The sequence below is a fragment of the Besnoitia besnoiti genome, chromosome VII, assembly GCF_002563875.1.
Source record: "Besnoitia besnoiti strain Bb-Ger1 chromosome VII, whole genome shotgun sequence".
NCBI lineage: Eukaryota > Apicomplexa > Conoidasida > Eucoccidiorida > Sarcocystidae > Besnoitia > Besnoitia besnoiti.
In genome coordinates this window covers 246,179-274,059 of record NC_042362.1, presented here as the reverse complement: position 1 = coordinate 274,059, position 27,881 = coordinate 246,179, and the positions used below count along the sequence as shown (strand labels likewise).

Below are 27,881 nucleotides of genomic sequence, written 5' to 3'. Positions count from 1 at the left end.
GGCTCCCGCGACGAAAGAGAGGCGCGCCTTGTCAGGCTGAAGCGGAGACGGTCGCCCGCCCTCGCGCCACACGAACGGCCAAAGGCCTTTTGAAGAACTCCAAAAACCTCTCTCTTCTACAAGAGCAGGCGGAAATCCGGATCCTCGAGAAACGCGCTGCTGACATCCTCCAGCTGCACAAATTAAAGAAAAAGCTCAGAGCCTCGAGATGGAGAAGAACTGTGAATGAATCAGAAAACCAGAAAAGAAGAGGAATAGTCCATCGGTGCGACGGCATATCAAACATGGGAGACTCGCCTGCGTAACAAATACCGCGAAAGCTCTCTACTCGACCGCCACATACACACACACACAAATATATATATATATATATATATATATATATATAGGGATGCATGGAGGCTATATGGATGTATAGACATATTTATATGTGATTTTGGTATATGTGTGTGCGAATTCGTTGTGTGTGCAGACCCAACTGTAGGTCTATCCGCGCGTCGAGCCTGGAGCCTGGGCGAGGCAAGAGGCAGACGCGATCGGAGGGCGCCTGAAGCTCCGCGGGCGATGCCTTCTCGAGCCTGGAAAGCGGAGGCCAAGTGAGCGAGACACAGCGTCTCCTCGCGCTTGAAGAAGAGAAATGAAGCTGAAGGCGTTTCCCCTTACCGGCACAGCAATCGCCACCTGCATGTCTCCGCCGAGTTCGTCAACGAGCGGGTCGACGCGCAGAGGCCCGAAGCCCTGCGGCAAGCCCAGCGCCGACGCGAGTGCGGCGTTTTTCGCAGTTTTTCGCAGCTTCTGCGGTGAGGCAGACCGCGAAGAAGCCCCGCGGCGCTCGTCGCCTGCGCCGACTGGATCTTCTTCCAAGTCGGCAGCGGGCGCGGCCGAAGCGGCCTCCACGCGAGGCAGGTAGAACCCGAGGCGTACGACGTTGAGTTGAACCAGCTGAGAAAGAAAGAGAAGACGAGAAAAACGGAGCAATCTAGTGGGAAAGAACCCGAGGCGCACGAGGCGCGACGCCAGCACCGGCGCGCGCGACCGCCCTGTGGAGGAGGAGAAACACGTGGGCGCCTCGTCGGCGAAAACAACTACCACCACAGCCTTTCCTCCCCCAATTTTTTGCACTTCTCACACCGAGCTTCCACCTGCTGACGTACCACGTCAATCATTCTCTTCAGCTCGTCGAACTCGATGCCTTTGCCGGCGGAGAGCGCGCGGCGGAAGTCTTCTCCTCTGCTTTCCGCAGGAGACTCACTCGCCGTCGCCTCTCCGTCCTCCGCGCGCGAACCGAACCCTGTGACGAGGAGACCTTGAAAGCGATTGTGCAGCTGAAGCAGAGGCACGCCGCCGCCATCCACGCGCTGCGCCTGGAGAAGGCTGAAGAGGAGTAGTCTGAAAAAAAAGAACTCACGAAAAACCCCGTCTGGCGACATCTGAGGCGCGCGAGCGAGGCCAAGACGCACGGGGTAAACGAACACGCAGACACCGAGAGGAAAGAGCAGAGGAGAGTCGCGAGGTATCTAGTCACAACGGACCGGGGCCGCAAAACAGAAAAAACCCGGATAAGCGACAAATCTGCCTCAAGCGAACCTCCTTTGACGGGCTGTGTGGCAGCGGACAAGCGTGAAGAACGAATGAAAAACTTCTAAGAGAGAAGGAAGATAAAGGACAGGCCCTGCTCCAGCCCAGCTTTCGACTGTCGCCGTCTGCTGGAGACAAGCCACGGGAGAGGCAGCAAACAATTTCTACGAAAAGGAAGGAACACAGGTGGCTATGGCGGGTTGCGAAAACTGTTTTCGGGTGCGTAGCGAGACAAGAAAAAAATTGAAAAGGGTCAAAAAAGCTCCGAGACATACTTCAGTCCCCAGGGGAGCGCAGTGATGGCGTCCTTTATCGGCTGCAGAAAAAAAACAAAAATTCGCAAAAATAGCTCGAGACACATGCAGAAGGCAGAGCTGCCCCGAGAAGCCTGAGCGCTCTCTCGCGCCCTCTTCGACTAGCTTGTTTGCAGTTGCTGGGGCACTCTCGCGTTTTCTCTTCGAGTCTGCGCCCTGTCTTTTCCGCGTTTTCGCTTCTTTCGGCGCGCGAGGAGTGTCTTTTCGTGTTGCGCTGTGCTGTCCGCCAGTCTGTCGTGCAATCCGCCCCCGCATGCGCTGCTTTCTCATTCCTTCTTCACTCCTTCCATGTTCCGCATTCCCGCCTACAGAATCGAAGAGGTCGTTCGCGGCCTTAGCGATGTCCGCGGGCTGAACGCAGCAAAAATGGAGCGAAAAAAAATGGAAAAAGAGCGCGCAGCGCGCAGACGGACGAGCGTGGAGGATCCATCGGGTCAGCCTCCACAGTCAGCTTTAAAAAGAAAAGGCGAGTTTTTTCGAAGGCGCTTACGTGAATGACGCCATCTGCCTGTCGCATTTCCAGAGCTCGCCGAAGCACTTGCAGCGCGCGGCGGAGATCCCCGAAGAAATTCGCTACTTTCCGCGCACAGACTTTTATCGCCGCCCTGAAGAAAACGGAAATCACTCAAAAACAAAAGATCTGCCACGAGCAAGGGCCTGCGAGCGCGGAAAAGAAAGGCCGCGACCGCAACCGCGAAAACAGGAGTGATACAAACAAGGCAAGATGAGAGAACGAAGGCTTTAGCAGCAGGGGTGCAAGCAGAGAGAAGAACGAGAAGAGAACTCGAGAAGAGGGCAGGCGACGCTCTCTGAAGCAGCGAGGGAGAGGGAGGAATAAGAAACTCCGAAGGCAAGAGGATGAGTAGGCGTCCCAAAGGAAATAACACGACTAAAGCTGTAGGTCTTACTCGTTAAAAAGATGTCTGCATTCCTGCAGGCGAGCGAGAAGAATTTCCTCGATCTGCTCGCGGGTATACGGATTGAAGGTGAGGCGCCCGAAGCCTGAAAAAAAAAACAAACGTCTTCAATCTTTGCGCGTTACGCTCGTTTCGTCCTTCTCGCAGAGGGCTGTCTTTCAACTCTGCATCTCCGTCGAAAAACGGCCAACACGGGTGGAGCGAACAGCTGCAGCTCATCTCGCGAATTCGTTTTCAGCACAGACACCCCGCACCTCAAACACTGAGCCCTACACCGACAGAGCGAGAGACCAAGAGATGGAGAGAGAAAGAGACAAAGAGAGACAAGAAGAGAGACAAGAAGAGAGACAGGAGAGGGGAAAAATGTGGTGAGAGAGAACAAGAGTCGGCGTTTGTTTCCGCCTACCAACGCGCGAGGCGCAGCGCGAAGAGAGGATGCGGTCAGGCAAGTCGACGGTGTTGGCGATGCCGACGACGATGAGCCGCGCGTTCCGGTGCATGGGCCAGTCAAAGAGTGTGTACAGCACGCGCTGCTTTTGCGTGAGCAGGCAGTCCACTTCGTCCACGACCAAGACGCTGCACGAAAGAGCGAGGAAGGCGCGCAGGGTGGTCCACAGTCACGGTTGCTTTGTCCTTAGGTGGCTTCTCCTCTCGCCGGTGTGTCGTAGCTCGCCTTCACTCGTTCTCCCTGATTTGTCTGAATTTTTCACCATTTTCCACGGTTTTTCGATTTTTCTCGATTTCCTCCTGCTCACCAGGGCCGGCGCTCCTGACCGCCGCGGACGATGCGCTTCGCCCAGTCGCTCTGCGAGCGCGAGCCTTTCTGTCGCCCGCGACTGTCGCAGTAGCTCCAGTAGTCGTCCTCCAGGGCGTCGCAGTCCCGGCGCCGGTCTGCCTTCGCCTCCAAGCGCCCGCGAGCCGAGGTGAAGTAGCGATCGAGTGCTGCGAAGGCCTGCTGCGTGCTGCGCGCCTTAGTCCCGAAGAAGCGGCGATGCAAGACCGAGAAAAGGAAGTCGGGATGCGGCAGCCGCATCGCGTTCACGTCCGCGATGTCGAACGGCGGCAGCAGCTGCGGAAAACCAAAAGCAAGCATCACACGCCTTGTGGGAAGAAGCTGTGCACACAGGGACTGAGAGCGCGAGAGCCAGGGCGGAGGCGAAAGACGACGGAAGAAACGAGGCGCAAAACGAAGAAACGGAGACGAACGATGCTGAAGATGAGACAAAATGAGCTTCAGAGAAGACCGCGTGCGCCCGCGTGAGACTATCGGTTATATATTTTAGACGCTGACCGGAGTCATGTTCAGTATTCTAGGAACTATACTACGAGTTGGACTACTGGTTTAGATCCCGCGACGGCGAGCGCGGAGACGAAGCGGAAGCGAAACACGAAAGACATCTGCGGCTCGAGTTGCCGATTTTTTAGCGACAATTAATTGCAGATACTTACGCCTTCTTCCACCTCCTCCTGGAGCTCGCGGAGGACCGACTGAACGGTCGCCGTTTTGCCTGTGCCCGGCAGGCCACTCACGTCTGTAAGGAAAAAAGGGGGGAAAAAGGAGAAAAATCGAAACAAAATGCACCATAAATGCAGATTGCACGAGTGAGCTACGGCAACGGAGAAAGACTGAAGAGAAAAAATTAAAAAACATGCAGAAGCGAAAGAGATGCGGCGACAGCGTAGGACTAAAACACTTACACAGAACTTCGCCGTTGCCGGACTGCAGGATGCTGCTGCGAATAAACTGTCGCACATGCTGGCATTCCTTGCCTCTGAAAAAAGAAATCGCAGGAAAAAAACACACATTAAACAGAGCTCTTATCACTGTACTCTGTAGCACGTCAGCTGCAAACGCTCCCCCCATCCCCCCGCGTCTCCGGTTAAAGAGAACGTTGAATTGCGAAAACACGCAAAGCGCCCGCGACCCCTACCGGCACGGAAGCGTGTCTGGAATGTTGCCGAGCTGCAGGCGTCGCACTGCGCGCTGAACAAGCTCCCCTGAAGCAAAAACAAACATCGCGCACGTGAGAGACATCAACTCCCAGAAGCTTCCTGCGCCACCTCCCGCGGAAATAAACGTCTCCTCTCATCTGTCGTCGTTTCTTCTCTCCTCCATCGGCCCTCGAGCCGAAGCGGAGCCTGCGCTCGAGGCATCCTTCCATTTGACGTTTCGGTTCGTCGCAGTCCTGGGCATGTAGGGTTCGCTGACGCGAGCAGGCGTGACGGCCTCAGAGTCAGGAGCCTCTGCGTGAGCCTTTTGGGAGAGAAAGAACAATCCTTTCCGCGGAAGAAAACTCACGGTGGAGCGTCTCGTCGCATTTTCCGTCTTTGCCTTCTTTCCCAAAAGCGCCAGGGAACTTGTTTTTTTGCAGCGCGTCTCGCTCGGCACTCGACGCCTCGTAGTGGCGGAGGTAGAAACGGCTGCATCGCTGAAGCTTCTGCGAAGCAACGGAGAACAGCCAGACACGTGCTCAGTCTTTCAACCCTTCCAGCACTATATATACACATACAGAGGATTTATGTATAAATACATATACATATATATAGAGACCTATACATACATATATAAATAAACATAAATCTAAAAACAAATATGGAAATAAATATAGACGTGAATATACATAAACATGGATAAACATGTATAACTATAGATGCACACTTATACACACATATACATACACATAGGGTGAAAATTATATGTACGTATGTATACCTAGTGCACGCGCTCGCGTCGATGTACGAGTCTCCCGCTTTTAAACTCTGAAGCGAGAGCCCCGAGCGGGCGGCGCCCCTCGTCGAGGTGACCCAGGGTGAGAAAAGTCATCTCTAGAGGTAAGTCAGGATGCGAAAATCGTCTCTCAAATGACGCACGGAGAGCACACCATCTCTGGAAGAGCACCTGGAAGAAAGAGTCGGGGTCCATGGTGGAGAGGGGGAGAATGGCGCTGGTTTTTGTGCAGAAGAAGTGCGTGACGAGAATGACGGAGGCGACAGCTTCTTCTTCGTCGTCTGAAGACTCTTCTTCTTCCTGCGTCTTTTTTCTGCCCTCTCCATTTGCGTCAACCCCGTTTCTGCGTCTCTCTTTCTCTCTCTCCTTCCGCTCCTCCTCTTCGAAGAAGGCGCTGAAGGACTCGCGGTCGTAGTGCGCCACCACAACCTCGTCAATCAGGTCCGCAGGCAGAATCTCGCACTGAAAGATGAAATAAAAAGATAAAAATTAAGGAAAAAATAAAGCGAGCCCCATGGCGCGCGGAGAACCAGCCGCAGCCAGAAGCGCTGCAGTCTCTTTTCGTCGCCGAGGAAACTCTGGGCTTTTCTGCGTGGCAGAAACAGGAGGTATGGGAGATGCAGAAACGCGGATGCCTTGAATCTGGAAGCCGCACCCAGCCGCGAGGAATCCCAACTTTGAGAGCTTCCTTCAACTTTTTCTGCAGCCTTCTCCTGTCTGCGACTTTAGTGTCTCCTTTAAGCTACGCGACGCGGCAAGAGGCCTCTCCACCCCCGCGCGGGCGGCGGCACTTTCGTCTCTCTGTTGTCTCTGTTCGCGTGTCTCCTTGCCCTCTCTCTCTGGTGTTTCTGCTCTCCTTCTCTCTCCCTTCTGTCCCTTTTTCTTGAATTTTCGTGATTCTCACCTTATCCGAGTCGGCGACTTCCCACGTCTCCTGCGGGAGGTCCGCGTCGCTGACGGAGACGCTCATCCACCAACAGTGATTTTCAATGTCTTCGCGGTCGTACAGCCAGCGCAACTCCGCCATGATCTGCCCTGCCTCTTGCTTCCGCCGCCGCCCGCCCTTGTGGCTCTTCTCGTGCACAGGGAAGTCCTGAAAAAACAAGTGCGCGGCGGAGGCTGCTATTTTCCGCGAAGAGCGAACCCCCGCTGCGCACCGAGGACGCCCGGCGTTGCGTGCGACAGCCACAAAAAAGAAAAATTTCAGATCGCTGTCTCTACGCCCTTTATGCTCTCAGCTACGTGCGCGCGACAGTAGGCGGTGCAGTAATTTAATATGTAGTAATAAATCAGTCAGCTCGCACTCAGCCATCAGCACGCAAAGGGGACCGCCGCTGCGAGTGGAGAGCTCCGCGATTCCTTCATCCCTCGAAATCCAGTTTCTCCTCACCTGAAAAATCGCCATCACTTGCGCTGCATCGCACGGTGCAACACACCACGCGGGCGAATTGAAAAAATGAAACGCGAAAAAGGCAGAGCGACAGAAAAGAGGGAGAAAAGAACGTCCCACGAATGCCGATACAACCGTCAAGGAGGGAAACGGAGCGAGAAAGAAAACAGAGACAGAGAGAGAAGCAGTGCTCCATCATTATCCAACAAGCTCTGACCCTGCACCTCAACGAAGACGAGGTGCGCAGCGCTTGACCAAGCCGCAGAGAAGAGAAAAAAGACGAACCTGCAAGAAGACAGGGGAATCCACGCGTGGGAGGAGGAACGCTACGCGTCGAGCAAGAAAGGGAAGACAGAGCAGGGAGACTTGGTGAGTGAAAAGAAAATATAGTGTATCGAAATATAGATATCAATATACATATACATTTATTTGTGTGCAATGAGAGCGGTAGAAGGAGCCGGAAAGACCACCGATCCATAAAAACAGAAAAAAGGACTTCTCTCGTTCGGCTGGTCCTCTGTTTCTGTACCTGTTCTGTTTCGAAATTCCGCGTTCGCGCCGCGTTTGCTTCCTGGGCGTTTCCCTGTCTCTCTCTCGAGGTCTGCCACGGCCACCTCGACGTACTGCAGGAGGTTGACTTCTGTTTTTCTGCCGTCGACGAGTTTGTTTGTCTTGTGGCGCTCGGTGACGACGATCTTGCGAAAGAATTTCCTCGTCTTCTCTCCCGCGAGAATCGGCACTTCGCACACAAAGTCCTCCGCAGAGCGTTCGCAGTCCAGCCATCCATCGTCTTCTTCTTCCTCGGGTTCCGCGGCTCTCTTCGAAGCCGCGCGCGAGGTTTTTGCGGCCTTACCAGATCGCGAAGAAGAGGACTGGTTCGCACTCTTCTGCCGCGAGGCTGAAGAAGACTTCCCGCGCCTCCTTCTCTGCTTTCTGTCCTCGCTTTCGCTCTCGCTGTCGCTGACAGACGATGCCTCTGAGGAAAACGCCTCCTCCGCGAAACTGTCGCTGGAACTCCCTTCCTCTGAAGAAATCTCCTCGTTCTCAGAAAACGACGAAGAGCTCCCTCCGCCGCCGTCAGAAGACTCCCGCCGCCGCCGGTGCGAGGCGGTCGCGGGCTCTGAGGCCTGCCGCTTCCGCGGAGAAGGCGCGTCCTTCCGCTTCCGCGGAGAAGGCGCGTCCTTCCTCTTCCGCGGACTCCGCCGCAGAGACGAAGAAGCGGCGGAAGAAGAAGAAGAAGAGGAGGAAGAAGGCGACGAAGCGACAGCTGAGCGACGCGGCGAAACGGGAGGAGACGGAGAGGACTTCTGCGAGAGGAGACGAGTCGAGGCGCGCGTCGGAAGCGGCGAAGACGCTGCCACTTCCTCCGCAGACGCCCGAGAGCAGCGGCGCGGCGGGGGTGGCATCGTGGAGAGGTCGCGGGGAATTTTATAAAAAACCGGAAAATTGGGAAGAAAACAGAAAATTCAAAAGGAGGAGCGGAAAATTCAAAAGAACAACAAAAACAAAAGACGAGATATGAAGGCAATTTTCAACGGAAAGGCAGAGAGGAAGCAGCCCGGGGAGAAAAGAAAAGGCGGAACCGGTTCAGTTTACTTCCTAATTTTGGGGCGAGCAAAAGTTTTGTTTACAAGCTTCCGAGTGCTGGGGGGGACAGGCTGCAATATCTTCCTTTCCTTGGTGTGTTTCTTGCACACAAAAACAAGGGCCGCGGTAGAAAATCGACAAAGAGACCTTCACAAGAACAAAGAGGAAACAGTGAGGTCAAGAAGGAGGAGAAGAGGAGCAGAGAAACTACAAGAGAGTGAGAGAAGTCGGAAAAGTGGACGGACAGAGGCGGTGTGAGCGCGCTGAAGGAGGAACGGCGGTGACGTCCCCTGGCGGAGTCGAAAGCAGATATGACGACAAAGCACGCAAGCGGAAGGTTGTCTTTGAAAAAGACAAAGTGAACTGGCGACGGAGGCCGGCAAGAGAGCGAGAAAAACACAGCATTCGTAGCTGTCTGGCAGACGACCTTCCGCGGCTCTGCATGTCACACCTTCGGGGATAGAGGGAAAGGGAAAGCGAAACAGAAACGCCTAGTGAAGATGCTTCGACGCCCCTCTGTAGTTCTCCGTCGTTTCGATTTAGACAGAAAAAAGGGGCTCTCAAGAGAAAACAAAACGGGGAAAAGCAAAACGACGCCAGACGAGGAGGAGGGCGCTCTTGTGGTCGCGCATGCATGCGATCTTTGTCCGGCACACAAGAGAGAAGGGAGAGTCCTTCGCATTCAGCCATTTCCACCTTTGTAAAAACGACAGAGGGTGTCAAAACACTTTTCATTGGCCCGTCGTCTATTCGTGCGTCCTGTGCGTCCTTCTTCAACCTTTCCGCCTCAATTTTCATCGTCTCCTCTGCGGTGGTGTGTGCGCTGTGTACGTACACCGCACTGCATGCGCGTCGCCACGACAGCTGTCTGGAGTGCTGCTGCAAAAAAGTCGTTGTGACCATCCTCCACCTCAGATGCGCACGTAAAAGCTTTTTTTAGAAGACCGTAAAGAGCGGAAGGGATGAAAGAAATGCGGCGTGCAGACGTCGAGACACCGTCGGGCGGATGCGCGTCACCGCCCCGTCGCAAGGCAGTCTCGGTCAGCGATGGAGAGTGTGTAGCGCAGCGCACAGAGGGAGAGGAGAAACGTAAAAGTAGGTGTTTTTATAGTGCGTGGAGGGAGGTGACAGGATCTTTTGGAGGAAATGTCTGAGCAGAGGGAGGGGGAGGCTCGAGAGATAGGGGTCTTGGAGGCGCGGAAGGCATCGGTGGGTGTCTGCGCAGCGCTTTCAGAATCAAATCCTCTACAGACGCACGAACTTCAGATCTGTATGAGTATCATGCGCGAATAAATGAGGTCTTTATACGAGTGAGTGGATTCTGGTTGAGTAGGGAATTCCCAAGACGCAAGTATGTGCATTTTCTTGCGCAGAAACAGTGTCTACCCGCAAGTAGGACTCTAGATTTCGCGTAGCGCCAAGTGGCGACACGAACGGGGGCTCGCCTCAGCGCTGAGCAAATTCCAACGGAACGCCACGTCTGTGCCTTTAGATGCCAGCTTATGGATATTCAGAGGAGTCAAAGGGGAAGAAGAGAGAGCCTATGAGGGGATACTCTGCATGGAAGCGAATCGAAATATGTTCCTGTGCACGTTGGAATATCTTGTAGTACATGAACGAATATAGGCAAATATATAGAGAGATATAAAAATAGATGGATATATATCCATAAAGACTAATATATGGATAAGTAAGTAAATAGATATGTTCATCTATACTTATAGAGAGAGATGCACAGAGCTGCTAATGCACATGGCAGCGGCTATTCGCGAATTCCGGCAGTGCGAGAAGCTCGGGACTCCGCGCGGCAGGGCATCACCTGTCTATTAGTTAATCAAAAAAAGAAAACAGATCTCGGGAGCCCCTTCGCAGCGTGCCGCGTCAGTTTTCTCGTATGTCTGTCGTTCGGATAGAGAAAGAAGGAACATAAAGCGAAAAGCCGCTCGCGACGGTGATCAAGCGGCGCAGCGAAACAGTCTGGTATGTGGCTGACAAGCGAGATTCATAGCGGCGGTCACGTGGCGTCCCTCTTCTGGAACATGACGAACGCTGTGACGCGCATGCAGTTCCTGAATGTTCAAATAATTGTGCGCAGCGCCGTCGGCAGCTCTCCGTGGATGCCTCGCGGCGTTCGAGGCAGAAGGCGGGCGACAGCTCAAGCGACGAAAGAGAAAAACCGGAAAAAGACGACAATCGCGAAAAAGAGAGACGGTCGACACATACGCACGGCTGAAGAGCTCAGGTCTCGTTAGAAACAGGGAAATGCAGTTTCCGCTCTCCAAAAGTGCGCGCCCATCCTCTTGCGGCGTGTCTCTAAAATGCTGGCAGACAAAAATCAAGTCTCCGTTTTCGAAAAGTTTTCTTCTGATACAGCCTTGCCGGCTCACGACTAGGCAGCCTCGCGCCCCACGACCACCGTGCGGCTCTTCTTCTTCAGTCTCTTCCAGAAGCTGCCGCCGCCGTCTCCTTCCTCTTCTTTTCTCTTCTTTTCATCCTGTGCGCCGTCGCACGCGCTCGCCTCCGCGCCTGGAGAGCCCACAGTCTTCTCTCCACGCGCCGGCGCGCAAGACGAGCCAGAATGGGGTGAACAAGGTGAAGATGAAGAAGAAGAAGACGATGAAGAGGAAGGAAAGGATGAAGAAGAAGTGCGGCAAGGGAGGGGGGAGGCGAAGAGACTAGATGACGGAGCTCAGGGTGGGCAGCTGCAACAGCTTCGTCGAACTCCCTGCTGAACGTGGCGTACCGCCTTACGTCGCAGAGGCCTGCAGGACGGAGAGCGAAGAGAGGGAAAAGGAAAGCGTTTCAACATTTTCCCGAAAAAAAGTGAGCACAGAGCTACGCTACGCTCTGAGAGCCATGTGCAGACCTGTGCGAAAATCCAGTTCTTTAAGGGGGGGGGGGGGGGGGGTACACACGTGCCTATATGTGGGCGCCCACGTGTTTGGATGTGTATCCATGGACACAAACATACAGACATAAATATGTATGTATATATAATTATGTATGTAGAATATTTAAGCATATATATACGCATGGCGATGCACGCAGACCATTCGGAGATGCATCAGTAGTTATGCATGGCTACGGTCGTCATCCATCAACATGCACAGCTGCGCAGACAAATAAATATATATATATGTAAATATGGAGTCGTGCACTTCGATAAAAATATATGTGCAAAAGCACGTAGACGCAGATAGAAGTCGAAGTGCTGGGGGAGGTTTCCACCTGTAAAACCTGAGAGCGCCGCAAAGGCTGACTCAGACCGACACACATCGGGATAAAAAGATGCAGGAATAAGCAAATAAAAGCGGAGATAACAAGGTCCAGACAAAAACAAAAAAACTTGAATACAGATCGAGAAATAAATGAACAAAAATGTAAATAAATAAGCACGAGTGTAAAAAACAGGAAAAGTAGTAAAAAAGGTAATTAACTACCGTCGTGGGTGCGGGGCGACCGAGCTTACCGGAGATTTGGTCTGTTTTGTGGTGAAGAAAGGTGCGCACGTTTTGCAAGAAGGTCGCCGACACGAAGTTTTGAGTGACGGCGATCGTGTCGTCTTCCTCGTTCAACACGCAATGCCACCAACCCTGCGGCACAAAGACCAACTCGCCCGCCGAGACGGACCCTTCGATGGGAGCCACGCCGCCTAAAAAACAGAAGACGGGAAAAATTCGGGGTGAAATACCCCAAAAGTGCGCAGGCCATACAAGTCATACACACAGAGAGGCACGCAAAGTCGTCACCATATATATGTACATAATTTTTTCGAACTAAAGCAAACATGTGTGACACGGAATCGCGAAAACGAGAGCGAAAAGGAGTGTGACTGTGCCATCTCGCTGCCAGGCAACGGCGCTGAACCGCTTTTTTTCTGTGAGCTCGAGCGCAGGACACACCTGTGTAGGGGAAGCCAGGCGCGTGGAGCGCATCGAAGTAGTAGTTCATCATCCACTCGACGAGCGAGACCGGCTGCGTGACTTCGCCGCCGTCTGCCGACGGAAAAACGCCTGGCGGCGGCGTGTCGGGAGGGAGGAAAATCCACCTCTTTCTCCCCTTAACTACTGCGTTCCACGCGCTCGTCTGGTTCGGATCGACGTGCCATTTGGAGCCCGAGCGCGCGTTGCCCACCAGCAGCCACCTGCCGAGAAAGATCGAAAAAAAATCAGATAAAATTCACGTGCCGAGCGAGCCGAGCGAGGCGAGGCGAGGGAGCTAAGTTGGTGGCAAGCCTGCAGACCAGAAAACTGTTCAAGTCGCACGGAGCTGGAGCTACACACCGATCTCTCCGCTGCAGGAGCCTGCCGGAGGGGAGCATATCTCGCGGCGTGAGCACGTGGGGTGCTACAGGAAGCAGACGAAAGACGAGCGAGGCACTTTCCTGAAGTTCGGGCGGCGTTTGCCGAGGCAGGCGAATAGATCGCGGTCGTCTGCGAAGTAAGGCGGGACTTCGTAGTCCTCTGCAAGCGACCGCACGTCCTCACGTGCGTTGTGAGACGGAGGCATGGTTTCCTTCATAGCGCCCTCAGCACGATTTCCTTGCGCAGGCCGCTCCGCGTCACTCGAGCCAGGGGAGACAGAAGAAACAGAAGAAGGCACTAAAGAAGTAGAACTAGAAGAAGAGATGGCCACTCGAGTTGATTCCCCGAAATTCGGGTCAAAGATGAAGAGTGGCGCTTCATCGATGTTGGCGTGCGCGTAGTCGTAGAACGTCTCCAGAGGCAGGTCGGAGGCTGCGAAGAAATAAAAAACAATAGACACAGTGGCGCTCGAGGGGCTGTCTGCAGCGTCCTTAGGCGAGCGACGGCAAGAAATCTGACAAGCGCGAGGAGACAAAAAAGAAGAGACAAACGAGCGCCTGCAGTCTCGAACCTGAGAGGAAAGCGGAAACTGCACATATGCGGAGAACGAAAGAATCGAAAAGCAACAAAGGCAGCAAAGGCGCGCCTTGGAAGTCTGTATCTCATGACCCAACTCATCGTCAGTACTACAGGACCTACAGTGTCTTTGTGTATCTGGTTTGAGTGAGGTGATTCCTCATGCAGCGGACAGTGAGCAGAAAAGACACAGTTTCTTTGCAGCAGTGCGAAGACGCGGAAGAGGTCGATGCTTCGACAACGAAGACCCAGTCGCATGCAGGCACGATTTAGGCTGAGAAAGTACAGAAAAAATGCGGAGACCAGCTATACGAAGCGAGAAAAAAGAAAGGGAAGTTTGTGGCGTGCCCCAGCGACGAGGAGACAGGCGTGACGCAAGATGAGTTCCGAGTGGGGCGAAGGATGTCTTCCATGTGCAAAAAGATAAAAAAGATATGCAGAGGCGAGAGAGTCCTACCCGCTCCAGCGTTGAAGCGCACGCGGCTGAAATGTCGTCGAAAATAGGCCTCGTTCCATTTGCCGAAAGCCTTCCACTGAGGCACTAGATCTGAACACAAAACGAAGCGGAGTTTCTAGACAAAAAGACTCGCCTCCACACGCGTCTCGCCGCAAAAAAACGCACATACGCATGCGCGCGTAGAAATTAAGAGACAAATGAGGGGGAGACCGCATGCCTGGATACAGGGCACGTTGCCAGCCCGACCGGAGACAAAGATATGGAGATATGTGTTCAGCTAAGCAGGGCGAGATCGTCGCGCTGACCAACGCAGCCCCCTGTGTGTGAGGGAAACTGGGAGTTAGTATTTTTGCCGAACAGGTATGAGCGCCCGCGAGCACCCGGAATCGCAATTCCTATACTTGCAGAAATAGGCACGTGTTGCCAAAGCGTGCGCACTGCAGCCCGCAAGAAGGCGGAAGACACGTGCCCAAAGGAGAGTCGATACCGCGGGGCTGGTGACGCTTCGGCATGGGCACGCACCCCCGCCGCTCGAGAGAAGGAGAGAACGGGAGTCGCCTTTCTCTGCCGCGAGACGCACCCGTCACAACCACAGGTTTGTTAGGCTTCTCGTAGCGCTCAACGAAGTCCTCCACGCTGAGCTCCTTCGCCGAGACTCTCTCCAGAGTGTCGCGATCCTTATAATACCTAAAAAAGACAGCACGAAGCGCAGCGCGAGACTGCGAGACACAAGTCGAGGGCGAGTAGCCCCCCCCCCCCCCCCCCCCCCCGCTTTCAACGAGAGGAAGGAACGGCAACGGAGACACGAGAAGTGAAGAGCTACGCTTGCCCTGATAGAAAGGCATCGAAGCCACAAGATCTAGATTCAGGCGAGACTACGAGGAGTCGGACCTGGAGAGCTCAAGGCTGAAAAGACGAAGCAGATGTGAATCCATGTTTGCTCAGGTGCAAGCAAAATCTTGGGAAGCAGCCACAGTTTTTGTTTCAAGGCGTCACTGGCCTTTCTTCTCACAAGCTGCTGACGTCGACAGTTGCGCACAGCCAGCGCTGGTACAGCGTGTCTGAGCAAACGCCTTGGAGGACAGGCAGCAGCGCTTTCTCCTCGCGTTGCGAAGTTTCGATCGAGTTCTCTTCCGCGTTGCAGGCCCCCGTTGCCCTCTCAGAAGGCAACGAAGGAGAAGAAGCAGAAGAAGAGAGAGAGGAGGCACCGGTTGGGCTCAGGCCTCGGAGCCGCTGTCGCTCCGCGCAGATGTACGAGCGCTTCCAGGTGCCTCGCCACTTCCACTCGCATGCAGCCGAGGCAGCTCCATCGGGTTTCGTGTCCTGCTTCTCAGCCGAGGAGAAGGAAGACGCGCCTCCCTCCGCGCCAGGCGTGGTCGCTGCATTCTCTCCTCCCTTGCTGCTTCCCGCGGTTTCGCCGTCGTCTCCGCAAGTTTCGGGTTTTCCAGTTTCGCCGTTTTCGCGTGCAGAAGGGCCGCCGGAGACGACGCAGGCGTAGCCCGCGCTCGCGCCCGGGAGATGGGCGCCTCGCCCCCCGTGGAAGCGCGTGAGGAGAAGAGTCTGCCACAGTTCTTCATCAAGCAGAGCGGCGAGCATGAACTTCGAGACGCACGAGAGCGAGAGGAGCGAGGAGAGCGGCAGGAATTCCGCCAGCGTGGAGAGAAAAACGAGCAACGAGCCGTCGTCGAGGTCCGCGAGCGAGCCGAGCGATGGCTCCCGAGGCACCACCGCCGAGAGAAAGAACGCGTTTCCGGAGGGCAGGAGCTGAAACCGAAAAGGAAAGGAGCGAGAAAAACAGAGATTTTTCCGCCGCGGAAGGAGAGCCGGAACGCGAAACGAGTGAAGGACCCCTAAGAAAAGAAAACAGACTGCGGCAGATTGGCGCGTTTTTCGCAGATTCAGTGAAAACGCACGGAGAGGAAGCGAGAAGCGCGCGCAAGAAGTGCAGCGGGCGAGGCAAATGAGGAGGAAAAAGGAGAGAAAAGGAAGAATAAGCCTACCCCGAAAGGATGTTTCGTGAGCACGCGGCGCGGACGTTTCTTCTTGTCGCTTTTCTTCTTTCCCGGGGTGCGGGCCGCGCCCGCGGAGCTCGGTTCTTTGATCTCATTCATCTTTTGGAAAAGGGGTTATCTTTAAGCGTTTACATCTCTTCACTCATCCGTGCCCATGCTCACTCATATGTAGGCATGAGTCCCTGTTATGCAAATATACATGCATGTAGGTATTATGTATGCTGCGCCAAGAAAAACGGAGAGCAAGGGTAGAGCCGAGACAAGAAAAAACCAGCGAAAGAAAGAAGGAATGCGGGAACTTGGGAGGAATACGGTTGGAACAGGAACTCGCTGTGTATACCAAAGCGGTAGATGCATCGATTGTTTCGACTGAGGCTGACTCCAACGCTGTACGCATGCAGGTGTCGCGATACGACGAAACGCGGCAATCTTTCGGCGCGGCGCAGCAACTCTGCAAAGAAGAACCGGTGAAACCTTTCAGCTTCGCGAAGCTTGAGTCTGCTCTTCGAAAAAGCGGCATGGCAATGGCTTTTGTTTCGTTTAGGCCGAGTGAAGGCATGCACAGATCTGCTCGAGTTGTCGCGATGCGCCAGCGTGCATGCACGGGCGCCGCGGCATCTACGGCCCACTCACAAGCAACAACCGGTTTTTCGCATCTGCAAGCGCTCCCAAAACCTGAAATGTACGGGCTGATTGCCGATGAACGCTGAAGAGGAAAGGGATTTGGTCCACACGCTTGAAGAATCTCGCCTTGCGCGGCTGAAATCCATCTGAGGAAAGGTCGGCAGAGATGCAAGCGCCACACGACGGGAGCGCGGCGCTGGTCAGGAGAGCGGCGGAGCTTCCGGCGCGAAAAAGCTGACGAACACGAGAAGGGGTGGTGTTCACGGAAAAAGTGCGAGATAAGGACAGAACGAGAAAGCGGGTCAGACCACACACCTGCTGCAGAATGCGCGGTAAACTATGAGGCAGACGCGGCGCGTCCGCGTTTTTCCGCGAAAGCAGAGAAGCCGCGAGTTCCTGTGTGCGTGATGCGGAAAAGACAAAGGCAACGCAGAAACGCTTCTGTGGATCGAGCAGGACTCTCAGAAGCCTATGAGATACTTCTCTTGCCGCTCACAACGAGAAAAAGGGCCTTCAAAGGCTTCACAAACCAGGGGGATCGACATACGCGTTAGACGCGATACAGTTACGGTAGTGTCGTGCGCAGCGGCAAGAGGAGGCGTCTGGCGACGTACTCTAGCATTCAGCTCTGCTAAAGCGTTAGTTCACTGACTCCTGGCGAGTGTCGACAAGTCCGAATGAACGGCATAAAGGCAACAAGAGAGTCTAAATACGTGCGACAGGGGGGCTCTCGTGAGTACAGCGGCAGTGCGTGCAGTAACGTTGAGTTGTAGCTCCTCGTTATCGTGTGCATTGTTCGAAAAGATCACTTCGGACAAAAGCGGGTTACATATAGCATTTGTAAGCACCTTGCAGCATTGATCGTACTACACTTTTTCCAGCGATACCTCCAGGTCCGATTAACCATCCCTCATTTTACCCTAATGTAGAGTCTCAGGACGCAAACAAAGTGTTAAGGCACTAGAACATTACGTTCCAAGTGTCCTCCGCTGTGCACACGATGCGGGCGTAGTGTTCCAAAACAAAGTGCGAAGTCTTACACGTATTTGACCGAGGAGGGGCACGCAAAATTCTCATTTAAACCAACGTTAGTTTTCGGTGTAGGGATGTGCGCGTGTTCCACGTCGAGTGCTACGAGCGATTTCCGAATTCGCTGACGGGCTACAAGAGCATGGGATGGAACGCTCCAACCAACAACGCACAGATCCCTCGAATGCGGTTTTGGTTTTTCATCGGGCCTTCTAACTGAGTGCAACGGAGGCGCAGGACGCGCGCTCAAAAGTCCAAACAAGTGACTGAGTCAGAGAAGCTTTCCATGACTTCTAAAACGAGGCCAATGCGCGGCTGAAGTCGTGGACGCCGTAGTCTCCCACTGAAAGCGAGACTTTTCCGAACGAATTTCGAACGCAAATCTCCCGGTGGGTGGAAGCTTTTGGGTCGGAGGGCGATTCTTCCCGGGACATGTGACGCGTAGATATACGCGGACTGATAAAAAAGGCGTCTACAAACCTAGCCCGAGGGGCGCTGTCTTTTGTCTAATTTGGCTGTTCGTTGCAAGCAGGCGGAATTTTACCGTTATTCAGACTGTGGTGCTTCAATTCGAGGAATCGTCTCGTTTTTTGTTGCCTTCGACAAACTTTCTTGTCAACACTCGGCAGGAGCACAGGTCCGCTCCCGAAGCTTGTCTTCAATTTGTTTCGAGCCAGAGGCCTCAGCGGTTCAAGCGATTGGCCGAGCTACGAAGCATTCCTGTTCTGTGGCAGCAGCCTTGCGCTCGGTATGGGGTGTGGCTGGCCAGAGGGTGTTTCCCCGCAACTTTGTCTTTGGCTTTTCTTCTGGGCAACATCCTACTAGCCTGAAGGCTGTTTGGCCCGCAGAGCAGTGCTAGTCGTGTGGGTTTGCGACGCAACCATGAAACGCTCACGGTGTGTAGGCGGGTGTCTGTGCTTTCTGCTCTTTTATGGAGGAACGGTTTTTGTTGGAACTTCCCACGGTCTGGGGCTGGCGGTAGCTGCGCTGGCGGATTCACCGAGTCATTCTCGCTCCTCCGCCGTGACGCGCGACTCGGAAGACCGTTTTCGGCATGGACCTTCACTGGTGGAGCTGCCTGGTGCCTCGGCCGCACCGTCTGTGCAGCGCGCCACCACGCACGGGGAGTCGGAGAAGGATGGACCTTTGAAGATGGCGAATCAGTCCCAGCCGAGAAGATCGAAGATGGAAACTGCGAACTCTCGAGCGAAGGCAGGCCCCTGTTCTGGCTCTCATGCGTCTACACAGAAAGACCGTCCGATGGCAGCAGAAAAAGACACGAAAAAAGGAAAGGCGTCCACGGCGTGTGGACTGCATGCCTCGCTGCGGCAGCTTCCGCAAGAGAGCGCAAGTCCCGAAACGCAGCATCTGCATGCGGAAGAGAGCCGGAGTAAGGACGAAACAGAAGAACACCAAGGGCGTGACCGGGCGGCGCTGAACATCGCGACAAAAGAAGGTCGGAAGTCGATGCCTAAGCCCTCGAACGACGCAGAGCAAGCCGTCGTTTATGTTCCGCTTGTGCATGTGTTTCCGATTTTTATGACTCCGTCACAGCGCTGGAGTGCAGAACGATTCGCTCAGATGGTGAGCAGGGGGTCTCTTCTTGCTTTCGCTGGGTTTGAGCCTCTCTACTGACTCTGCTGGCGTGATGCGTGCGTTTCGTTCGGCATGCCGAGTGAGACCATGTGCGAGTCAGTCCGCTTCCCTGAGACTGCCTTTGTACGGTGCGAGTCCAATGAGCAGCAACCTTCTGTTGGTCACTGGAAAGGAGCGGGCCGTACAAGAAAAGGAGGCAAGCGCAGTGCGGCCGCCACGGGCTCCACACATGAGGGAAGACTAGTGTTTCATGGGCGAGCAGCCTCAGTCACTTCCGGTATGTGCTCACCGCGCTTGCTTTCCGTCTGCGGCGCGCATGAGATCCGATGTCGCCAGCTCGCAGCAGCTTGTAACAATACGGCGCGCATTCCAACGTTATTTTTCCATAGAGCCTCTTCAGTACGAACTCTCTTTTTCTGCATGGGGTGGAGATAGAGGCACTCCAGAAAGTATGGTGACGCCATAGTTGTGCAGGAAAGCAGGAATGACCGTGAAACAGCAACAACACGAGCATACGAGACTGCTGTACGCAGGGGCGTCCCGAAGAAAGAACTCCTATGTATAATCGGCAGGCAGACAAGCAGTACTCCTGAGTCCTGTCGCAATAGCTTCTACGCAGGAGACTCCACTCAAGAAATGCACTGCTGGCAGGACACGGGGAGGAGTCCGCCCCATTCTAGCCGTTGAAAGACCGGAGACACAGTGATCGCGTCGAGTGTAACGCATGTTGTATCAAGGCCTTCGGTTCGCCGCACGAGAACGTAGAGCCCACGAGAAGTGTGTGAGGATAGTGCCATGATACTTCTGCAGAAGTCGCACGCCGCGTGAGACTCTGTCTCTTCTGTCAAGTGAAACTAGTTCGATATGAATCCCTGCTTGTCCTACTGGCATGCGGCCAGGGATATATAATCATCTAAGATGTATCTATCGAATTCTTGGCGCGTGAACCGGATGCATGGGTGCCCTCGGATAGTGTGTGACAGCGACCTGAGAAACCGGTTGTCCATCTGCTGCAAAGCATGTGTTCGGCTAGCCATCAAGACGGCAACGGTGGAGCGCATGCACGGCATTCTCAGGAAATAACTCCTATCAGCAGAGAAGCAATCTCGCCCTCCACTACAGTCCGGAAAATACTCTGCTCAGCTATTGTACGCTGGAGTCTCTGTTGGTTTGGGCCGCCGTAGAATCGCGGGCGGAAGCCACCGGCTTGACTGTCCACAGAAGGCATCATGCTCGCTTTTCTGATGTTGATACTGTATGATACTTCATCTAACAACTCTGCGGAAACGGGTGAGGCGTGTCAGTGCCCACCTTTCCGATCGTTCAGCTTCGGTGCCTGAGGAAATTTCTGCGCGCTCTGCCTGGAACGCCCCTTCGTGCGTACGAGCAAGGCAACGGCCAAACAGCACATTCGGAAGCAAACTTGAGAGCCCCGCGACTGTTTCTTGTGGCAGATGTTTCAAGTAAACCAGCCTTGCATCTGGATCAGTGTCTTGATGAGAAGGCACCGCTGTGATCGCATGCAACGCCTCTGTCTGTCGCACGGCAACCGATTCGGTAACACCAGAAAGCTCTCGTCGTCTGTCCTTCACGACCACGACATCGCTTCCTTTTGTGTCAGTGAAACAACGCATGGACTGGCCTCTCAAAGAACTGGGTTTCTTCCTGCGTCCGTCGGGATCGTTCCCAGTCTCGACGTGGTGATGTCCCACAGAACATTACAGCGGCCGGCGGTCGCTTGCATGCTGAACCTGTACGAACGCGAGCCATCGTTAGAAAAACCGACCGGAAAGGCTCCTCTGCGTCCGTCCTCCACTCTTTCCTCGAGTTTCTCTTCTCGTTTCGTTCACGTTTTTCTTTCTGGTTTGCCTCTCCAGCTTCACCGGGTCTTTGCCGATTCCACGGTCGGTCATTCACTCGTACGGATGCATGTCCGCGCGAAGTTGAATCGAGCGATGCTGTGGCCCCACTTCGACTGGCCTGTTTTTCCCGTTTGACCCCATTCCATCATCTGTGCTAGCTTATTTATTTGTTTTCGCGCCCTTGCTTTTCAGCCTCCTCCGCGTGCTGAAAAAAGTCCTTGCCTCCGTTTCGCTCGTCAGTGCGCTGCTCGGGCCGCCTCAGTCCCGTTCGAGTGAAGACGGCGGCGTTTTGTGAGGCCAGACGCGCCTCCTCTGCATTTCGTCACGCTGCTCAGCTGATGGCAGATCCCAAAACGCGCAGCTCCACGTCTTCCCGTGGACGAGGCGCTCCGCGCGGGAGTCGCGGGGGGGGTCGCGGCGCAGGATCCTCTTCGCGAGGCCGTTCCTCGGTTTCAGGCGCGAGGCGTTTTCCGCCCTCCGGCTCGGCAGCCCGCGGCCTATCGCCCTCGACCTCGCTTTCCCGCGGTCATGCTCGCGGAGGAAGGGGATCTTTTGTGCGCGGCGGGAGAGGAGCCTTCGCTTCCCGTGGCAAGAGCCTCACTTCTCAGCGCGGTCCCTCGATGAACGCCACGGTCTCGTCACACTCGCGATTTGAGGGCGGGCGCGGTCGCGGAGGCCGCGGGCGCGCAAGAGTAGGCAGCTTAAGCCAGCGCGGCGAAAGGGGGAGAGGCTATTCTCAGGCTGGCCGCGTGTGCTTCCGCTCTGCATCATCATCCGCAGGGGCAGAAGTCCTGAAGAAGAGGAAGACCCGCGAAACAAGCGAGGAAGAGGGCGACGGAGAGCGCCGCGCGGAGCGAGAAAACGCGGAGATCCAGCACGAGTGCGCTGAAGAAAGCGTGTTCAAAAAAGGAAGCATTCTCGCGCTCCTCCGTGGCGAGGCACAAGAAACCGGAGGCGAGCCCGGGAGCGCAGCTGCCTCTCTCTTCGAGGGCACGACGAAGGACGAGCAGAGCAAAGATTCGAAGAAAAAGCGGAGGCGCCAAGACCAAGCGAACGGGACTGCTGAGGTGTCTGCAGTGGACGAGGAAACCGGCGGAGCTACGGAAGAGGAGGAGCGGAAGAATGAGAAGAAGAGCAAAAAGCGAAAGGCAGACAGGGAAAAGGAGACAGCAGAAGGGTCTTCTTCCTCTTCCCCCGGTCACGAAAATGACGTCGGTCTCACTCGCCTCACCGCGCTCTTTTCTTCTTCGCCGGAAGCTCTGGCCGCTCTCTCCTTGCAGCGTCCTTCCTCGCACGCAAGGCGAGCCAAGGAAGCCGAGAGAGACGAGGCTCTCGCGTCTGATGAAGATCCTCTCTCCCCCGCCTCGCTCCTCGCGGCGGCGAATGCAGGGACTCAGGAAAAAAAGACAGGTGAGGAAGAGAGACAGAAGACGTTCGGGCACAGGACTGAAGTGGAAAGAAAAGAGACTCTCGTCTGTGTTCGCTCTGACAGGGCAGACAGCGGCGAAAGCGAACTCTAGAGAATGCGTTCGCGGGCGGTGTCGTTTCTTCAGTCTCGTCTCTTTGATGGGGGCTGTGGCCTCTCCTCTCTCGCATTTTCCATGCGTTCCTTTATTTCCTTCGCGCCTCCCCAGGCCGTTCGTTTATAGCGTTTCTAAGCTTCATCGGTTTTCCTGCGTCTGCTGTCTTCGCTCAGGCGACTCTCTGATGGGCGCGATCGAGAAGGCGAGGGCGGTGACGGCGCAGTACCGTCGAGAGCAGAAGAAGGCGCGGAAGCAGCTGAAAGAAGCAGAGAAATCGGTCAAGGAAGCCAAGCTCCAGAAAAAGACGGCCGATGAGAAGTCTAAGGTCAGCAAAGAGCGCGTGCAAAGTGAAGTCGCGGACGCGGAGTCAGAGCCGGAAGAGGAAGGCGCTTTAGAGGATGAGGCGCGCTCGGAAGAGGCTGAGGAAGGATGGAGAGAGACCGACAAAGAGAAGGAGAAACGAACCGTGTTCATCGGCAACCTGCCTCTCTCGGGGTGGAAGCCTCCTGAGCTGTACAGACACCTCGGGGTCGCGAAGAAGGACGTCGAATCGGTGAGGAAGAGACGAGTCAGAAATTCTCTATGATTTGTGATGTTCTCTTCTCCTCAAAGAAGCCTGCAATCGTGGACAGTTCAGTTTTCTTTCCGCTTTCTACCAAAAGCAACTCCTGCCTGCGTTCGCGTCAACTCGACTGTGGTGCCAGCTGGATTTATCCTTGCTGCGCGTCGTGTGCGTCGCTGGTGGTTGAGTTTTACCCTGAACGTTCCAGCGATTTCCCGTTTTACCGCGAGCCTTGATACACAGGGTGTTTTGCTTCCGTCTTTTCCTCAGATTCGACTCCGCTCGATTCCCGTTTTGCCCAAGTTCAACAAACGCCGCCTCGGAGGTCTTGTGCACCGGCAGTTCACGGTAAGTTGCTTTTTTTGGAAAATGGTTTCCTCATTTGTCGTCTGCAGTCAACTCATCTGTATCCTTCTTCGTGCTTGATGCATGTATGAGAAGAGGCCTGCGTATTTAGCTTTCCGCACGGGTGGCGCGCGGCGCATGCCTGTCTTTTCGAATACACCTGTATTCCCCCTGTCGTGTTCGGATTATTATCTCTGTTTTGCGCTTCGCCTTTTCGACTGTGGCCGTGAGTCTGTTTCTGTTTGCAGGATGTGAAGGACTTTCAAAACGCTTACGTCGTGCTGAAGGATCGCGAACTGGTCCGCTCGGTGCTCCAGCGAGACGTAAGTGAAGAAGACTTCGCGCGCTCATGAAGAAGCGAGAAAGCGCCGAGAGAGGAGGAATACCGTGTCTTGTTTTCGAAAGGAAGCGAGGCGGGGAGGCGACGGGGCTTCGTGTGGCGGGCGAGAGCGAAAACCCTTTGACGATCCAGTTTCTTGACAGTGAACAAACAGAGGTCTGTCTGCGCGTCAAGCGCCTCTGCGTGAGACGAACAGGCTGTGCGAGAAAGAGAGAGACAGCAAGCCTTTCTTCCCCTCCTCACTCCTCAACTCGGTTTTTCACTCGCCACGAAACAGCTTGTCTTCACCGGTTCTTTGCGTATCTCTCTTCAGGGAGCGTCGTTCCAGGAGCGGCCGCTGCGCGTGGACGAGGCTGGCGAGCGGGGTCAGAACGTGTTCAGTCGCTTCGACAGAAAGAAAACCGTCTTCGTGGGCAACTTGCCTTCTCGCTGCTCAGAGGAAGACCTGCGCGCCGCGCTCGCAGGCAACGGCGCCATCAAAGGTGAGGAAGGCGCCGCTGTCCGTGACTTCAACAGGAAGCTGTGTCGCTTCCCTCGGTCTTCCGGGTCTTCAGCGGGGCGCCTCCGCGGGCCTCTTGACTCGCTGCGCTGTGGAATTAGCGCGGAGATGAGATGGGAAGATGCTTTTTATCTCGGTCTGTCGAGCCTTTCGCGGTCACTCGACATCCAGGTTTTCGGTGTCGTTTTTCTCCCTCTCCTCACTTCTCGCCGTGCCTTGAAGAGACGAGGAGAGGGGGCGGAGGTAGCTTGCGAGGCGCGCCTGCCGTCGCCTGGAGTGGCGGCTACCTCTGTGTGTAGAAAAAAAGTTTACTAGAGTGAAAGGAACCAACTCAACAAACCGCGAGGTGGGGAATGTGGGATTGTGTCCTAATTCTCTGCGGTAAACGCATCTGGATGGACGATATCGTTTTGCTCTGCCTCGAGGTATGGATGGTTGGGCTCTACGCGGGTTCCAGATGTCCGTGCGCCGCGAGGGGGGGTGGAGCTTTGAGCAGAGGCGCAGCGTGAGCCTTGTCTGCCTGCAGCCGTGCGCATCATTCGAGATAAAGTCACTTCGGAAACAAAAGGGTTTGGCTTCGTCTGCTTCGAGGACCGGGTCTCCGTCGCCCGTGCCGTCCTCGCGAGCAACGGCGTCACCAAGCTTCAGGTGAGAGAGAAAAACGGGTCTCTATAAGCTTCCCCTCGACTTTCTCACAAAGGACGCTAGATGTGCGTTCGCGTGCGAGTTCTGCCTGGAGGAACCGACCTTGCGGGCGAGCCGCTTGTTGAGCAGGTGGGGGGGGGCGGGGGGGAGGGGAGGTGCAAGTCTTCGCGCGCAGATAGAGGCTGCAGACGCAGTAGGACGGTATTTACCTTGTGTAGAGGTCATACATGAAATGTGAAGTCTCGCGAATCAAGATTTTTGAGGAGTCGCCAGTGTGGGTTGATGTCGACGTCTTCCTTTCGGCGCTCGCGATAACAGTTTTCTTCCGTGTACACGTCTGCTCGTCGCAAGTGCGTCTTTTCTTTTGCCTCTTTCTTTTTTTCTTCACGCAGGGTCGAGTGCTGCGTGTCACGAGGGCGCTGGATGAGGCGACGTCCAAGATGGAAGATGCGAAGCGCCTCCACGAGAAAGAAAGTAAAGCTCTCCTCAGTTTCCGCACTCTCCTGGTCTGCCTTTCAGTGTAACCTTCTTTCCACTAGACCCAAGCATATATATATATATATATGTATACGTCTAAGTGTCTGTTGCTAGGTGTACATGTATGCACATGCCCGCTACGTTCGAATATACAGGTGTATATATCTGTTTATGTATGTCTCTGTAGGGATTTCGTAGGTCGTCAATTCTCGTTGTGCGTAGTGGGGTCTTCTCGCTCTTTCTGTCTGCCGTCGCGTTGCCTCGCTGGGCTTTCTGGTGGCCTATTCTCTATTCCTGTCTGGTTTTTTTTCGCAGAGAAGCGTGCGCGAAGAGGAGGAGCGAGCCGTGGCGTCTCTCCCGCGGTCCGACGCATCATGCAGAAGAAAGTGAGACGCGTGGGGCTGCGAGTTGCGAGGCAGAAAACCCTAGACCCTAGATCCTAGACCCGGGGGACACTGCCGTCCCTTTTTTCTCCATTTGTAGCCGCGAAGACCTCCGGCGTTCGCGCGTCGGTGGATGGCGGGCTGTCTCGTCATTCCCTCTGTGGGGCTCTCAGGAGTTTTTCTCTCTTTGTTTCGTTTTCGTTTTTTCCAGCAACGCAAGATGGCCAAGCGCTACGAGAACCGCGGCTACGCTCCCCAGGGCAAAGGCTTGTCTGCAGCCTTTTAGAGAAGAAAAGGAGATCTTGGGCGAAAGCTTCCGTGTAGTCGCGCTGTTCGATGCGCATCTCTGAGCAGCGTGTCAGCAGCCTGACACTTTCTTGCCTCTGAAAGGTCTGTTGATTTACACTTGCCCACCGCTCCCTTTCTCTTTATTTTCGTTCGGCCTCGAATCGCAACTCCACAGTGTGCCTCTCGATGGGCTTCCGCGGCTGCACATATCCACATCGCACAACTGGAGAGAGCCCATGATTGCTTTTGTTCATTTTTCCTTCCGCAAATGCGCTGTTGGCTGCGTTGTATCTTTCTCCGCTAAGAGAGAGAGAGAGAGCTGAGTCTCCGGGCTCTTGCACGGAGAAGCCCCGCGCCCCCTTTGTCTCCTTGTTCAGGTTGTTTCTCTTATTTTCTCTCCTCTTTGATCCTCCCTTTGGATCTTGATTCTATTCTGCTTCGTTCCGAGCTTCTTCTTCAAAACGCTTGATTCGAGTGCGTCTGTATCTCGGCGTGTTTCTCCTAAAAACAACGCGAGCTCGTGTTTTTGGGAGCCACAGGACTGCTAAACCAATTTTCGAAGTCGACGGTTTCGAATAGCTCGTATCCGAGACATTCCATCACTTTGTGCCACGTCACAAGAGCCTTTTTGTTCAGCGAAAGTGCCTGCAGGCGCATTGGTGTCTCTCTGGCGCATGCGCTCGCAGTTCACCTTCGTGTTTCCCCGAATCCTCTGCAAAAGAAGACTTGTTGAGTTGGTTTGGGCTGTCGTGGAGGCTTGTGTAGCTATCTGGGAGAAATCAACGTTAGTTCATAAGTAGCCCGTTTGAGTCACCACGCTCCCACCAACTCGAGAGCGAACTGCCGCGTCTCGGGAGGCAATTCTGGCTTCGCGACGACCCGCGCTTGTGTGGACGATATGGTAACTTCTTTGTACCAATATATCTTGGTGGCGTGGGAGTCGTTTTCCGCGGAGCGATACGCCTGCCTCACTCGCGTTTTAGTTCCGATACTCAGTCGCCGATGAACCGAAAGAAGACGGTATATGCACATATGTCGCGGCCAGACCGCAGCCGAGTGAGACTGTCTGAGTCGTGTCCTGAACTCGAGCGCTTGAGCTTGTTACAGTCCAGCGTAGGAGTGGAGTGCTGCGACGAATTATATCTTATCGGTGCAGATGTCGCGGGAGCGTAGTGTTTTAATTCTAAGAAACAATGTTAATATGAAAAAAAGGTCTGCGCCTCAAAGCCTGCTGTTTCGTGAGTATGCTCGCTCGCTGTCCAGCGAGCGTGTATCTCCCCAACCGCCATATGGACACAAGACGAGAAGACTCTCAGGCAGACGACGACAGGCCCAGGAATGCCCATGTAAACGCAAGAGTTCGATGTCTCGTCAGTATCACGTTCTGTGGTGATCGCGGTTCACACGCCTGCCTTCGCCCTGCTGTGTGTTTCGACTTCGCTGAGCTACGAACCCGCAAGCAGTGTTGCATGTCGACTTCCTGAAAGGGGTTTAACCGCGTGCGAGAACAGATCTTTGAAGCCGAGGGAGCTGCCTTCTCTCTTGAACGCAGACTCTGCTGAAGGCAAGCGCCGGGCTCGCATCAGCAGAGGAACCCGCCAAGCCCACGCAGCGATGCCGTTTCGAATTCCTCGCGCGTGCCTGAACGGCGCAGGATCACATTTCCACAGCGCGGCGTCTTCAGGGCGATCTCACCGGGCCCTGGCCGAGAGGCCTTAGTAGAAAGATGAAGAAGCTGCTGCGTCAGCTGTGTGTAACTGGCTACCGATGCGCTTACGCCGCACTTACTATATATCGCGTGGCTCGACGTCACCGGGAGCCCGAGTTTCACAAGGCTGAACTGCA

General features: G+C 54.7%; 4 protein-coding genes across 4 annotated transcripts; 2 read left to right on the top strand and 2 right to left on the bottom strand.

Annotated features, from left to right (window-relative positions):
- Nucleotides 1-116: 116 nt before the first annotated feature.
- BESB_076260 (ATPase, AAA family protein) lies at nucleotides 117-8,333 on the bottom strand (the record flags this gene model as incomplete). The annotated part of the gene is made up of 17 exons (XM_029365987.1): nucleotides 117-173; nucleotides 664-942; nucleotides 1,155-1,389; nucleotides 1,854-1,894; nucleotides 2,202-2,243; nucleotides 2,431-2,497; nucleotides 2,801-2,894; nucleotides 3,216-3,385; nucleotides 3,565-3,878; nucleotides 4,259-4,341; nucleotides 4,508-4,581; nucleotides 4,741-4,807; nucleotides 5,109-5,247; nucleotides 5,709-5,999; nucleotides 6,442-6,630; nucleotides 6,928-6,950; nucleotides 7,457-8,333. The coding sequence occupies 17 exons, from the start codon at nucleotides 8,331-8,333 to the stop codon at nucleotides 117-119; spliced, it is 3,042 nt and encodes a 1,013-aa protein (XP_029217418.1).
- Nucleotides 8,334-10,903: 2,570 nt separating this feature from the next.
- BESB_076250 (histone lysine demethylase JMJD6b) lies at nucleotides 10,904-15,962 on the bottom strand (the record flags this gene model as incomplete). The annotated part of the gene is made up of 8 exons (XM_029365986.1): nucleotides 10,904-11,040; nucleotides 11,984-12,166; nucleotides 12,417-12,658; nucleotides 12,866-13,250; nucleotides 13,852-13,941; nucleotides 14,432-14,538; nucleotides 14,864-15,615; nucleotides 15,852-15,962. 8 exons carry the CDS (start codon nucleotides 15,960-15,962, stop codon nucleotides 10,904-10,906), a joined length of 2,007 nt encoding a protein of 668 aa, XP_029217417.1.
- A 2,436-nt stretch (nucleotides 15,963-18,398) lies between these two features.
- BESB_076240 (uncharacterized protein) lies at nucleotides 18,399-19,151 on the top strand (the record flags this gene model as incomplete). Its single annotated transcript, XM_029365985.1, has 1 exon — nucleotides 18,399-19,151. One exon carries the CDS (start codon nucleotides 18,399-18,401, stop codon nucleotides 19,149-19,151), a length of 753 nt encoding a protein of 250 aa, XP_029217416.1.
- A 2,161-nt stretch (nucleotides 19,152-21,312) lies between these two features.
- On the top strand, nucleotides 21,313-26,034 carry BESB_076230 (RNA recognition motif-containing protein; the record flags this gene model as incomplete). Its single annotated transcript, XM_029365984.1, has 9 exons — nucleotides 21,313-22,384; nucleotides 22,671-23,050; nucleotides 23,330-23,407; nucleotides 23,653-23,727; nucleotides 24,058-24,226; nucleotides 24,770-24,891; nucleotides 25,281-25,362; nucleotides 25,681-25,751; nucleotides 25,960-26,034. The coding sequence occupies 9 exons, from the start codon at nucleotides 21,313-21,315 to the stop codon at nucleotides 26,032-26,034; spliced, it is 2,124 nt and encodes a 707-aa protein (XP_029217415.1).
- Nucleotides 26,035-27,881: the final 1,847 nt, after the last annotated feature.